Raw genomic sequence first — 15,551 nt, 5'->3', positions numbered from 1 at the left:
GATGTTTAAGTCCACACAGCACTGAGAAAAGACAACCCTGTGGCAAACTAGACCCAAGCATTTCTTGAAGTTGTGCAGTGAGAGAGAGAGAGCAGAAGAAATTTATGATACAGAAACCCTTTTCTGCAAGCCTCTCGGTGTGGGAGAACTCAGACACATCGCCTGCTGTGGTGGCCAGGAATGCAGCTTAGAGAGTTAAGAGAGTTTCAGGTCCAACTTTCCTCTGACCCTCCCATCCCTCACCTCTTTTGCCTTTCTTGTAGTTTAGAGAGAGTAATAGAGCAAAATCTGACATTTAGAAAGGTAAAGGAGATTTTTCCCTTTCCTGTTTTTTTTTTTTTTTCCTTGAGGTAGATGTTAATAGTCCTGATTTAATACAAATGACTTCCAAAGAATAAACTATGTTTCTGGTAATTTTAACAACTCAAGAGGAACCTAGTAGTAGAGCCCATATTCTCCCTTGGTTTCCTCACAGGGTGCGCTATATCTTGAATGTCACTCGAGAGATAGATAACTTCTTCCCAGGAGTCTTTGAATATCATAACATCCGCGTATATGACGAAGAGGCAACGGATCTCCTGGCTTACTGGAATGACACTTACAAATTCATCTCTAAAGCAAAGTGAGTAATGGTCCCACACACATATTCTGACCTGTGTTCCTTGTGCACCATCCATGGGTGAGGCCTAAAGCTATAGATAACCTGCTTGACTATACTCAGGGAGAAGGAAGTAAAGAGAAAAAGGACACTGAGATTCCTTAATCCTAGGGAAGAGTTGACTAGAGACTTCATCCTTTTCCTGTAAGTAGATGAAGCCCCTGGAAGAAGATCACCTCATGTTGACTGTTTCCATTGAGCACAAAATTAGGGAAAATAAACCTAAGCTGCTGCAAAAGAAATAAGAATAAGAGAAGGAAGAAATTCTGAATGAAATGATTAAGTTGTCAAGGTGGACATTTGAAAGTTGTGTAATAGAAATTGCCCCACATGGGCGGAGCACAGAGAGCTCTTCTTCCTGAAGACAAGGAGACACGTAGAGGGGTTTGGAAGCCTTCTCATTCTTTTACTTTACTTTTATGGTACTCTAAACAGTGAAATTTTTCTCTGGCCCTTCTGTTGATGTCATCTTTAAATTGGTCCTTTTAGTGAAACTATTTAATAGTATTAATTTAGTGTTTAATATTAATTAGTACTATGTCAGCACTAATTTTTTTTTTAAGTCCCTGGGGATTTCCTTGCCAATCCTACATATTCCTTCAGTAGAAGGAACTGTAAATGAGCATGCTGGCCGAGCTGCCCTCTTCAGTGGGACCACATCCAAATCATCCATGGCAGATGAGAAGCACTTCTGTTTTTAAAGTCCTCCTTCAGCACTGATTCCACATCTCTCTGCAGACCCTCCATAGTCAAGAAGTCCTTCCTCTTAGTTACCCTGAATTCTCCTACACTAGCTTTGAGCCCATACTCTCAGTCCTTAGCTAACACCTGAGTGTTTTATATTTTTGAAGCCTATGAAATTGTTCTCAATAATACCACTCATGGCATGCTTACTGCATGCCAGATACTTTACCCATATTCTCTTATGTAATATTTTCCAAAACCTAGAGAGGCATGTGCTGTCATCCTTTTGTAGAGATGGGGACAGACTGTAGAGATGAGGTTCAGAGAGGTTAAGTAACAAGTGGTGAAGATAGGACTTGAACCTGAGATCATGTCTTATTTCAGAGTCCATCTAGTATATAGTCTAGGTCCTTGAGCAAAGGAGACTGGAAAAGACCAGGCCAGTTGTCAGGATCACTGCCAAAGAGGCTAGAGTTCAGATGAGGCCCCAGTCCCCGTGAAAAGAAAAGCCAATTTCAGCAGGGCTGGGATTGAGGTGAGATATGTGAGGCACCCAGGTTGCTGTAAGCGGGCCCTCCTGCTCAGGCCCATGCAAGTGTGGGTCAGCGTCTGTGAGTGAGTGCCTCCTTAAATGGCCCCCTGGACATCTCATGTATTTCATCCAAATCAGGGCCCTGAATTCCAGACACAACCTACATATGGGTGAGTTTAGGATTCCTAAAGTGATACCAGACTTAATCTAGACAACTGGCTCAGGGAGGGATGGGAGTGATAGGGGAAGTGTGTGGCCAGAACTGAAAGATGAAGTTGGATTAGGTGAGAACTGACTTCAAATCTTTCAGTATGTGAGTTACAAGCCATCCACTGAAAAAGCCCAGTTCAAAATGAAGAAATGATTTTATGTGGGTGGGTTTTATAATTGTATTTTTCTTAAAACTGTCCAACTTTGAGTACCTTCAAAGCCTGCAAGTATAGACCTGAAATTTGATGTCAGAGCTTGATGGAAAAATATAGAGCACATGTCTGAACTTCAGTCTGAGTCACTGTGCACTGTAGTTTAAATGAAAACCCTGTGGTGTCATAAACAAAACAATATCCTAGTCAGTTGGGATCATCTAAGCACACACAGACAAACACCTGCACCAACGTATGGACTCCAAAATTTTGCCTCTAAATGATGGGTAGCAGGTTAATCTTACCTTCCTTTTTAGACTATTTCAGTTATTCCAGACCATTATTACCAACCATTCTCTTTCTTCCTATCACTTATCTGGTTCACTCATTTTGGCACAGAACCTCATGTCTCCTTGCATTGTACTTAACTCTTCAATGTGTATCTATCTCCAACAGAAGAATTACAAGCTTCTGGAAGGAAGCTTGTCTACTGTGATATAGTGAATGAGTGAATGAATAGGTTTCCCTGTTAGGTGATGTACTTTTTTTTTTTTTTTTTTTTTTTTAACTTATTGGAATAGCCACTTGGGAAGGATTTTTTTAGCCCATGTATACTGGTAAAAAGAGTAACCATTCTTTTTTCCATATTTTAAAATATTTTTACTTAACAGCTGACAGCTCTAACAGCAGACCACCCCTAAGTTTGTTCATATATTTGGTAAATATTTGAAGACTTACTCTGTGTCACACATTGTGTTATTAGAGAAGTAGCATAACTGAGTAATGTTCATATCCAGCGTAATGAGCTCTGGCATGTTAAGACTAAAGGGTTTTGTTTGTTTCTTAGTGTCACTTTATGGTAACTTTGTTTTCTCTTTCTTCCACTCCATTAAAACAACAGGTAGTTAATCATTCCACCCTCCTCACTAAGAAAGTCACATAAGGCATCACAGGGTCCCATCTAACCTCACAGATTGTCTAGCCAGCCCCTAGGCCGAACAGGGTGGTAGTGTGGTAAAAAATAATATCTAGGGCTACATCTGAGTAAAGAGGAGGGTTAGTTTCGTTTGTTTTGTGCTTTCCTCCAGGGGCAGAACCTTTACTGGAACTTGAACTAGAAGCAACTCCGAACATTTGGATGAATTAGATGAATCACTGTCACACTCTTAACTCAAGAGTGTGCCAGCCTTGAAACATGTCCCTGAGACGGTGCGGGGACTGGCCTCCAAACACATAAAGTGGAGTCCAGTCTCTAAATTGAAAATCTTCCCCTCACAATCTGTGATCAACTGTCATTGCAGTTACCATTTTAATTATCTGTTTCTCCCACGGAACCCCCTACCCTTTAGAAGATTTACTTAACTTTGCATCCCAGGACCTTGTACATTGTCTTACATATGATGGTTGCCTGGTAAATGTTTGCTTGAATAAATTAAAAAGAATTAATATTAACATTGAATATTGTTTGAGTACACTAGAATTGCCTACCCTCCCTGCACATTTGACTATACATGTATACAAGTACACTAAGGTAGGATGGATTGAAAGAAAATGGAAGGGCGACAGGAGACTTGGAAACATTTAGAACCTAGCTTTTAAAATGTACTCACTATAGTGTTTTTCTGTGTACCTCAATCCCCCAACCTAGGAAACATGGATCTAAATGCCTTGTGCACTGCAAAATGGGGGTGAGTCGCTCAGCCTCCACTGTGATTGCCTACGCAATGAAGGAATATGGCTGGAATCTGGACCGAGCCTATGACTACGTGAAGGAAAGGCGAACAGTGACCAAGCCCAACCCCAGCTTCATGAGACAACTGGAAGAGTACCAGGGCATCTTGCTGGCCAGGTGAGTCCTGCAGTGACTTTCTCAGATCTTCCCTCTGTTATACTCCTTGGACCAAGGTAAAATGTCCTTCCCTGCAGCTAGTTTTCAACCTAATTTGGATATGTGATACATTTTGAAAATTGAAACTTCTCTCAATCTAGTTTTTAAAAAATAAGTACAAGCATTTAAGATTAGTATGGAAGATTGAGTGTTTAAAGACTTTTAAACTGAAAGGTGGAAATACTGTTCTCTTACTTTAGTTCTCAACTAGGTGCTGATTATCATAAACATTTCTCAACATCATCTAAGGCCAGATACAGCTACCTTATCAAAATGGGTACTTCTTGCTCCCAAAGAAATGCTAAGCATTAGATGAAATTCTTAGAAATTTTTGGCATTATTTTTTTCAGTGCTTGGTTTCAGTGAGTCGTCTTCAAAATTTTGGTCACGTGACAAATCAGATTTGGGGTATGAAGGCACTTCCCGGAAATAGCTCTCTTGTTTTCTTTTTAAAAATCTTTCCCTCTGCTTTTATATATATGCTTTGCAAAAATGCAGACAATACAAAGAGAAAAATCATTTATAAATTCAATATCCACATACAGCAATCAACATTATCTTACGTGTTCTCCAAGTCTTACCACATATATTGATGGATATTTTCTCACAAAAGCTATTCTTCAGTCTACCTCTTTACCTAATAACCGGTCTTTTTTTTCTTTTCTTTTCTTTTTTTTTTTTTTTTTAACTATAGCAACACATATTCAACAGTTATACTGCTTAGCCATCATTTAACCCCTACCCTAGCTTTATTGAGATGGAATTGACCTATAACATTGTGTAAGTTTAAGGTGTTCACTGTGTTGATTTGATACACTTATATATTGCAAACTGATTATCACCGTACCATTAGCTAACATCTCCATCCCTTTAACATAATTACCATTTTTTGTGTGTGGTGAAAATATTTAGGATCTCTCTTAGCAACGCTGGAGTATATGATACAGTGTTATGAGCTATAATCTCCAGGCTGTACATTAGATCCCCAGAATTTGTTACTCTTATAACTGGAAGTTTGTACCCTTTGACCAGCATCACCCCATTTCCCCCATCCTCTACCCCCTAATATACCACCACTCTCTTCTTTCTCTGTTTGGCTTTTTTAGATTACACATCTAAGTGGTACCATCTTCACTGCTTTCAGAGAAAAAGATTCATGTATTAAACTGGATTTAAGCATCAGTTTCCTGAGATGCCACATGCTAAAGTTCTGTGCAGTGCTAGATTTTGCTTTGTTTTTTCCATGTGGGCATGTTCTAGGTGGTTTTGTTCAAATGAAGGCACAGCTGCCTAGAAGCAGTTGGGGCTGGTGCCAGAGTTTGCCTCTAGTGAGTCTCATGACTTGGTCTTGACTGTTGAATCTGGGCTGTGTTTCCCCTGAACAAAATGTTAAATAGCCTTCCAGCCTATCCAGGCAGAGGGACCACCCTCCCACCCCCGAAGTATTGTGAAAATGCAGCCACAGCGTAGCATTATGGTTTCCACTAAAAAACCCCTCCCGTTTACTCAGTACTTGGCATGATTTCATCTGAGCCATTCTTTGAGGAGGCTGGGAGGATACTCAAGTCTCCTCCACTTAAAAAGAATTTATAGGTCTTTGGGGCCAGATTTTGATGACATTTTTAGATTAGATCAGAAGGTAGGACACAGCAGTTCTTTTTGGCACAAGAAGGAGGCATCTGAGTGCTGGATGAGACATAAATATTGTATGTTCCCAGACACACACATGACGGATGTTAGGCAGTGTCCTCACGTGACCCATCAAGAGCAAGGATACTATGTGTCCTGCCAATTTCAGTATTTATTCTGGAATCCCAGGCTACTGCAAGCTGTTGGGTTGGGTTTTTTTAGCATATGTGGTTTTTCTTAGATGTTAAAGGAACTTCAGAAAAATCTTAGATGAGGATAAGAAGGGCAGCATAAATCCACAAATCACAACTGCCTCTTCCTTTCCATTTCTCTTCCATCCTGCCTTTCTGGGCTTGATTCATGGAGGGAGAGGCAAGCCCTGAGGAATGAGAAAACCACAGAATTTGAGTCAGTAGATCTGGTTTCCATCTCTGGTTCATCCCCTTGCTGGAACTTTGAGAAGTTACTTCACAGTCGTGATCCTCACCTGACCCCATCTACAAAATGAAAATCAAGAACCCTATCTCACAAGGTTTTTGTAAACAAAAACATGTATAAATGTATACTCTATGCTGGTAAGGGTTATTCTGATGGGATTCCCATCATCTCCTTTCTCCAAGGCTCCCAGAAAACAGACATATACATGTGCCATTTATTTCATCCTCCTTCTACCACCCACAGACACAGTAAGTCCATTAGAAACTAGAATAGGAGGGCGCCTGGGTGGCTCAGCTGGTTAAGCATCCAGCTCTTGATTTCGGCTCAGGTCATGATCTCATGGTTCATGGGTTCCAGCCCCACATCAGGCTCTGTGCTGGCAGCGAGGAACCTGCTTTGGATTCTCTCTCCCACTCTCCCTGCCCCTCCCCCCGCCAAAATAAATAAAATTAAACATTAAAAAAAAAAAAAGAAACTAGATTAGGAAGTGGTCATGGAATTTCCTATATTGTGATATTTCCTGGATTTTAAGAACTAGAATCTTAGTTCTAGGAATATCATACAAACTGCTTTTAGCTGCAAGTAGTGAAATACCTCCGTCACTTGGGATTTCAACAAGAAACCGCATACTCGGATTAGGATTATTTGAGAAGGGCTTTTTATAAAGCTACTTTTTACAGAGGTGTGGGGTTGTGGTGGAATCAAGGGACTTGGATCAGCAGAGCTGTTTGGTAATAGCTGCTAGGCCCAAAGAGGGAGGGAGCAGTTACTAGAACCTAGAAGGAGACTCCTGAAAAAAGAGGTACCTTCAGAGAGGAGAAATAACCTTCAGTCAAGGGACACACCAGCCTGAAGTGGCCCTGTGGGGAGGGAGCTAGGGGAATAAGTGGCCTGTCCCTACTCTTCTCCCTCCAGACTGTCTCCTGCTGGGGCTCCCATGGAACAGTGAATACCCAAACCAAATCAGGCCTCTGCGAGTTAGGAAAAAGTGGGAGTGCCTGCTGGGTGTACAGCCATTAGGGTCTGCAGTCTCTGGTGTGTTGTTAAGAAACAGCACTTGTAGACTACTGCTGAACTAGCTGCCAAGTGAATTGGGCCCAGCAGACTCTTGCCCAGCTGTAAAGTGCTACTCTAGGACCTGCCTGCTTAGAAGAGCAAAGAGAGAAAAGCCCCAGACTCCTGGAACTGCCTGAAGCTCTATCAGTTACCTGGCAGCTTAGGTAGCCAGAAGAGGAAAGTCCTTCGAAAAATTCCATTCATTGTGTTTGCAAAGAAATCCATTTCCTGTGGAGGTGCTTTGATCTTGTATTCCACATCTTCTCCCAGGAAGTATGTGGTGGTTTTCCCAAAAAGATAGAGCCCTGATCCTAGCATTCTCTAGCCCCATGGTTGTCTAGGGAGGCACTGGGTACTTAACTTGAGGTGGCAGCCTTCTGTTTGAGGGTGTGTTAGCTCTCAGTACTTTGATGTCTTGGTAGAAGTGAAGTTTACCAAAGTGATGCCAGGCCCCGGTAAGTGACTTATGAATTGGTTATAGTCTCTTGATCAGATGTGAGGGTATGGGCCTAACAGTGACCACCTGTCTGAAATGCAAGGGACTTTTTGCATATTTCAGTATGTCTTTAGGAGCCTAGGGAAGACTAATATTTAATATAATCCTTTAGACCTAAAAGTGAGGGTATCATAAGGCCACTGGTAACTGTTTATATCTAACTTTATTTTTTCTGTTATTATAGCTGGGGGATGAGAGTGAGACAGGAAGAGGCTGTGTGTGTGCATGCACGCGCATGTGTGTATGTGTATACGTGTGTGTCGAAACCCTCCATTAAACTGCCAACATCCCTGTTTGTTATTCTGTACTCTGATCATGCAGGTATCTGGCAGATTTATGTTCCATTAGACAAGTTCAGATTTCAGTCATTTGCAAGCTGGACCATGTGTCTATGAGATTAGGTTCCTGTGTACAAAGAGCAGAGAAGAAACACTGGGTTATAGCCAGGGAGAGTTCATGCCACATGTCTTCATGGATGTCAGTTCTGATTCTTTGAACGCCCCTGTCACCAGGGCCAGAAGAGGCAGAGGTGTCTTTTACACTCCCCAGCTTTGCTGGTGGACACATTGAAGTCTAGTTAGCTGGTGCGCAGTGGTCAGTCAGCAGAAGGGAACCCAAAAATGCACCCAATTCACAATTGAGATTTAAAGGATTTTCTTAATAGCTTTTTAGTGAAATAATCTTTTAGGTTTTTGTTTTATTTTTGAGAGAGAGCACAAGCGGGAAATGCAGAGAGAGAGAAAGAGAGAGTCCCAGGCAGGCTCTGTGCTGTCAGCACAGAGCCCAGTGCAGGGCTCAAACTCACGAACCATGAGATCATGTCCTGAGTTGAAATCAAGAGTCAGATGCTTAACCAACTGAGCCACCCAGGTGCCCCTTCAGTGAAATAATCTTAAAGCATTTACGACCATGCACACCACACAGAACGTGCTCGGTTGGTGCTTTTTCTCTTTCTTCTTCCTCCTTTCTTCAGGCTGCCTCATGCCCTAAAAAGTAACCATAAACACTCTGATTTTACTATAACCGATACCCCATTTTTAGCAGTATTTTCTTCTATATACCTTTCTCAAACAAGGTAGGTTAGTGCTTTACCAAACATGTAACAAGAAGAAAGCAAATTAGAGGCAAGAGAATGGGATATCATATGCGTCCGGTCATTAGATTTCCTTACTATTCATTTATGAAGTAAAAGGCCAAATTCTTGCCCAGAATGACCCAGTCATCTTATGTGTGTGTCAGTGTGTTTATGTGAATACAAATTTAGGCCCACAGTCACTCAGGGGAGAAAAGAACCTGAGACTTCTTTGCATCATCCAGGCCACAAACCAACTCTGAAGTTCTTTTTGACAACTTGTTTATTTGGTGCCTACCTGAAATAGATGGAAGGAGTCAGCTGAATTTAAACATTAACAGTTTAAAATAATAAATACAATCTAATGTCTTATATCTATCCTACCACTGATGGAGCATCAGAATAAGCTGGCTTGGAAAAAGCAGCACTGGAAAACAGTTTGGTGTTACTGAGTAAAACTGATGATGCACGTATGCCCTATGACCCACCTTTTCTTCTCATATATGTAGCATCTTTTAGAAACCAAAGTATGCCCCAAGTACAGGAATGTCCATGACAGTGCTACTTGTAGTAGCCAAAACTGTTCAGCAACAGATGGATACATAAACCGTGGCATATTCATCATACTCGCTGAAATTATAGCTATACACACTGATGAATCTTGTTTTTTTAATGTTTATTTCTTTTAGAGACAGAGAGACTGAGTGGGAGCCGGGGAGGGGCAGAGAGAGAGGGAGACACAATCTGAAGCAGGCTCCAGCCTCTGAGCTGTCCGCACAGAGCCCGACTCGGGGCTCTAACTCACAAACCACAAGATCATGATCTGAGCTGAGCTCAACCCACTGAGTCACCCTGGCGCTCCTGATGAATCTTAGAAACAGTGTAGGCAAAAAGCAGTTACAGAAGAATCCATACATAGAGTATGGTTTCATTATATAAGTTTACAACATACAAAACTAGGCAGTGTATTAAGAACACAACCTGTCGGGGCACCTGGGTGGCTCAGCGGTTAAGCGTCTGACTTCAGTTCAGGTCATGATCTCGCCATTCTGTGGGTTCAAGCCTCGCATCAGGCTCTGTGCTGACAGCTCAGATCCTGGAACCTACTTCAGATTCTGTGTCTCCCTCTCTCTGCCCCTTCCGACTTCAGGTGTTCATTCTCCCTCCCCCCCCCCTCAAAAATAAATGAACATTAAAAAATTTTTACAAAAACACAACATGTCGACACTATAAAGAAAGAAGATGATAAGTACAAAATTCAGGACAGAGTTTACTAACCTCTGAGGTGAGAGGAGGAGGAGGGAGGGGAGCAGGAAGGGGCCCTGGAGTAGCAGTGCTTCAAAGGCCATGGTAATGAGTGCCTTGTTTGTATCAAAGAGCTGCCCACCACTCTCCCTGCAGGTCCTATTGCAAAAGTGCAAAAGGCAGTGGAATCAGACCTATCTTTGGGTTGGGATTTTTCTTTCTCCTTTACAAGAAGGTGTCAGTTTAATTCCAGAGCCCTGACCTAATATTTTCTGATGATTATCTCCCCCAGGAAGAGAATGAAATCCCTGCTGGGCAAAGAAAGCAGCTGTAACATCAGCCACTTCCTCTGAAACATACGCTGTTGGTACCTATTAGTGTAATTTTAGTCTCATTCCCTCCTGATTGATTAGTGATTTGCAGGCAGTTTCAAAAAAATCATACTTTGGAAGGCTCTTGGGATCATGAGAAAAATCCCATTTGCCTGTTGACTGATAAGATAAGCTGTTCTTAGAAAGGTGAGAACAGCTACTCCCTGTCTTCCCAGTCATCTGCATCACAGGAATTGTCCTGCCATGGGGGCTGAGTGGTCTTGGTGCAGGTTTGAACATCATCATGATGGGTGAGGGATAGAAATTGGAGAACAGAGCCATATGTAGGTCAGGAAACAAGAGTGTCCAGATACAAAGGAAACTTTAAAGGGAAGCACATTGGCCTCTGTTGATCACAGTGTACAATTTAAGCCCCACCTATCCAACCATTCAGCTTGCCCCTCCCACAGTCACTCACTTGTTTGGGAAGTGTGATATGTTGTCTCCTCCTAGGGGTGGCTAGAGTTCATGCAGCTTGGAAAGGGTGAAAACCCTGTCTTTCTCCCTGCTATTGATTATAGCTTGTCTTCATAAACAGAATGACCTGTTCCCTACTCAGAAAAGCACTCTTCTGCTGTGCAGGCCTGAGTCAGAGCCCCACCCAAGCCACAGCCAGACAGGGGGAGCTGAGAGCAGGTGCAGAGCTGAGAACAAACAGGGGTTCACATTAGTGCAGGCGCATGACTCGGCAGAGATTCATAGGCAGGCGTGGCCCTGAGCAGGCGGTAAATTGTTTTGGGCTGTTTCCCATTCCACCCTGCAGTTAGGTAATTCTTCATCAACTTGTAAGTCATGGAAACCACACCCCTAAATAAGGGACCTGTTTCCTGGGCAGGTGATTCTGACCAGCCACAGGGCCATCACCTTTTTCTTTTTGGCTAGGGCTTTGGAAACTGTTCCCTTGTTAGAGAATATGGTATCAACTAAAATTTCATCCCATCAGACCTTCTCTCTGTAAAATGAGCTAAAGGATGGATCTGTGTGTGTGATCTTCCTTTGGGCCACCTGCTTTTCCAGGTGTCACCTCAGCTTGATGGTTTTTATCCAGAGATCCTTATGGAAGAAGCCTATACTTTATGCATATCCTCTTCCATTCTGTTACCAACCTTTGTGGATTTATTAGCCTCATCTTTGATTTCTAATTCAAGAAAGATTACCACCCTCCTCACATTTCTACTTCAGTGATTAACTGTGTATCAGCTCTTTATCCAAATTATGAGAACTTGGAATGAGCTCCAATAGAATATTTCTCTTTGTATTGTTTAGGTGCTATTTTGTTTTAGTTTCCCCCTCCCCGGTTATTAATGTTAAACATGCTCATTTTTAAATTTTAAAACTTATAGAAATACAGAGTAAAGACAGTAAAGCCCTCTCCAAAAGTATTCTGCCTTCCTTGAAAGAAACCCTGTTACCAATTTGATGATGTACTCCAAATATTTTCCTGTACTTATTAACCTGGGAACTGACCATTCCAAATGTGGTCAGCATGCTCTTTCACTCATCTTGGACAACATTCTACTAAAGTACCTGTAGCATGTGGGTATATGGACTGTATTTCAAATAAATCCTCTTTTTGAGGCACCTGGGTGGCTCAGTCGGTTGGTCATCCAACTTCAGCTCAAGTCATGATCTCACGGTTCATGGGTTTGAAACCTGCGTCAGGCTCTGTGCTGACAGCTTGGAGCCCGGAGCCTTCTTCGGATTCTGTGTCTCTTTCTCTCCCTGCCCCTCCCCTGCTCGTACTCTGTCTCACTCTGTCTCTCTGTGTCTGTCTGTCTTTCTGTCTCTCTCTTAAAAAATCTATCAATCGGGGCGCCTGGGTGGCGCAGTCGGTTGGGCGTCCGACTTCAGCCAGGTCACGATCTCGCGGTCCGGGAGTTCGAGCCCCGCGTCGGGCTCTGGGCTGATGGCTCAGAGCCTGGAGCCTGTTTCCGATTCTGTGTCTCCCTCTCTCTCTGCCCCTCCCCCGTTCATGCTCTGTCTCTCTCTGTCCCAAAAATAAATAAACGTTGAAAAAAAAATTAAAAAAAAAATCTATCAATCAATAAACATTAAAAAAAGTTTTTTTAATAAATCCTTTCTTTTTCGTGTCTGATCTTTTAGTACCATAGTATTATATAGTAAACATCTTTGTATCTTTGTGCACCTATAGTTGTATTTCTCCAAGAAAAATCAATCCTTAAAAGAATTGATTGCTGGGTAAAGGGTTAAATTTTGAGAGCTATTGTCAGATTGTACTCAAGATTTTACAGTTCCCATTCCTACCAACTGTATGTGAGAGGGCCTGTCTGGCTATGCCATCATCAACACTAGCTGTTAACCATTTTAGCTCTTGTCAGTCTGATAGGTAAAAAATCAGATATCATATTGATTTTTGTTTTGTTTTTGTATTTTGCTATTAGTTAAATAGAGCATCTTTTTTTTAACTTTATTTATTTATTTTGAGAGAGACAGATATAAGTTAGGGAGGGGCAGAGAGGGAGACAGAATCCCAAGCAAGTTCCGGGCTGTACACACAAACCTGACTTGGGGCCCGATCTCACAAACCATGAGATCATGACCTGAGCCAAAATCAAGAGTCGAATCCTCAACCAACTGAATCACCCAGGTGCCCCAAATTGAGCATCTTTACAAATGTTTATTGCCTACTTCTTCCACTGGGTATTAACAAAGCATTTTGCAGGTTAAGATTTAATATTATCTGGGAGCAATTTCCTGGGTGGGTGTTGGTTGATTTCACAAACCAGAGTGAGGCATTTCCTGTGTATGTCCTCCACAGCAAACAGCGACATAACAAGCTCTGGAGATCTCATTCAGATAGCGACCTCTCAGACCACCACGAACCTATCTGCAAACCAGGGCTAGAACTCAACAAGAAGGAGATCACCACCTCAGCAGACCAGATTGCCGAGGTGAAGACCATGGAGAGTCACCCACCCATACCTCCCGTCTTTGTGGAACATGTTGTCCCACAAGATGAAAATCAGAAGGGCCTGTGTACCAAAGAAAGAATGATCTGCTTGGAGTTTACTTCTAGGGAATTTCATGCCGGACAGATTGAAGATGAATTAAACCTAAATGACATCAATGGATGCTCATCAGGGTGTTGTCTCAATGAATCAAAATTCCCTCTTGACAACTGCCATGCATCCAAAGCCTTAATCCAACCTGGACAGGCCCCAGAAATTGCCAACAAGTTCCCAGACTTAACAGTGGAAGATCTGGAGACAGATGCGCTGAAAACAGATGTGAACGTCCACTTACTGCCTCTGGAAGAATTGACATCTCGCCTGAAAGACCTTCCCATGTCCCCTGATCCTGAATCACCGAGCCCCCAACCCACTTGCCAGGCTGAAGTCTCAGATTTCAGTACAGATCGCATTGATTTTTTTAGCGCCCTAGAGAAGTTTGTAGAGCTTTCCCAAGAAACCCGGTCTCGATCTTTTTCTCACTCAAGGATGGAAGAACTGGGTGGAGGAAGGGGTGAGACCTGTCGACTCTCAGTGGTAGAAGTAACCCCTTCTGAAGTGACAGCCGACGACCAGAGAAGCAGCTCTTTGAGTAATACTCCCCATGCATCTGAAGAATCTTCAATAGATGAGGAACAGTCAAAGGTAAAAACTGTCTTTATAGTTTTCTAGCTAATGAAGTTCTCTTTGAAGATAAAATAGTTGAGAGTCTGCTCTGTTCGTTGTGTTTTTGATGTTGCTAAAGATTTAGGAAGGCAGTACGGGAGAGACTCTATAGCTGAGACTTGCCGTAAAAACTTAGGATTAAAATTTTTTTTTAATCCATTGCCTTTTGAGAAACTTATCTTTCCAGATTTTTGGTGTTTTTAGAAGCACTTCTGAGAGGGGATGTGGGAAGAAGGGATTAGTCAAAATGAATGTCCTGCCTGCACAAGGAGAGGTCCCTTCCCTGATCCTCTGCAGTTCAGACCAGATCTCGCCAATAATGAAGTGTCTGGGATAATGAGTAAGGCCTTTTTGTGGAGATGGATTTGTTTGGGAAATTCTTTCTGTCTCAGAAAATGCAAAGACTAGATATGTGTGAATAGTTGTTAGAGTAGGAACCAATGCTGAGTTCTTGATGATGATGCTATTAATAATGTTTCTGGATTGTTCCTCATCTCAGACCCTGTAGTATCCAAGACTTGGGGGATGGTTTGAGGAAATGATTGAGAGCAGACAGAATCCCTGGATTCTTCTCTGTAGCATATGAACTCTTAGGAGCCCAGGGAAAGAATTACTGTGTATCATCAATGCTAAGACTCACACTTATTCTCATTTTGACACTTCTGAAATTGGGATGCATCTTAAAAACAATAATGGTATCTTAGATCAACATAATACAGTAGTTGGGAAGTAAATGATGACAGATTTACTCTCACCTGCCAAATTTCACTTAATGGTTTCAGTGGGAGTGACTACATTTTGATATCTCCTGATATCTATCTGCTTATATTTACCACCTTGTCCATTACTTATCTTTTCTCTATCTCAGCTATCCCAGGACATTCATTGCCTCTGCTGCTGTCTTCTCTCTACTGGAAAATCAGAATGCTTGAGCTCTCCTTTGGACCAGTGGGTGTAGCAGCTCTGACAGAAATAGCTTTTCTGCAAAGTCCCTAGTCATATGAGCACTCTCCACAGCCCATGCACACACTGGGCTCACTGTGGCTTCTCTCCCAGTCTTGGCTAGTTTACCTCTGCCTAATGTCCCAGGAGATTTCTCCCAAAGGCATAACTGACCTTGTTAGTTTGTACTAGTTCTGACTTTCTCTTGAAGGAGAAAGACCAAAACAATTCCTATGGAAATATTATATGTTGAAGGCTTATAAAAATGTTAACAAAGCAGATTGATGGCTATCATGATGCCACTTTAAGAGATGTCCTTGGGGCACCTGGGTGGCGCAGTCGGTTAAGCATCCGACTTCAGCCAGGTCATGATCTCGCGGTCCGTGAGTTCGAGCCCCGCATCAGGCTCTGGGCTGATGGCTCAGAGCCTGGAGCCTGTTTCCGATTCTGTGTCTCCCTCTCTCTCTGCTCCTCCCCCGTTCATGCTCTGTCTCTCTCTGTCCCAAAAATAAATAAACGTTGAAAAAAAAAATTAAAAAAAAA

At 42.3% G+C, this 15,551-nt stretch overlaps 1 protein-coding gene across 5 annotated transcripts in view; it reads left to right on the top strand.

Annotated features, from left to right (window-relative positions):
- SSH2 (slingshot protein phosphatase 2) overlaps positions 1 to 15,551 on the top strand; it is a 252,213-nt gene that overhangs the window by 232,765 nt on the left and 3,897 nt on the right. For all 5 annotated transcript variants that reach the window (XM_040455430.1, XM_040455429.1, XM_040455433.1 and 2 more), the window contains 3 exons: positions 476 to 622; positions 3,885 to 4,085; positions 13,211 to 14,045. In XM_040455430.1, the coding sequence (XP_040311364.1) occupies positions 476 to 622; positions 3,885 to 4,085; positions 13,211 to 14,045 (1,183 nt within the window). The remainder of the gene's footprint in view (positions 1 to 475; positions 623 to 3,884; positions 4,086 to 13,210; positions 14,046 to 15,551) is intronic.

The sequence above is a fragment of the Herpailurus yagouaroundi genome, unplaced genomic scaffold (genome assembly GCF_014898765.1).
Source record: "Herpailurus yagouaroundi ecotype Mexico unplaced genomic scaffold, PumYag 215, whole genome shotgun sequence".
NCBI classification, from domain to species: domain Eukaryota; kingdom Metazoa; phylum Chordata; class Mammalia; order Carnivora; family Felidae; genus Herpailurus; species Herpailurus yagouaroundi.
The sequence above is the reverse complement of the archived record's forward strand: the minus strand, read 5'-3'. Positions and strand labels throughout refer to the sequence as shown.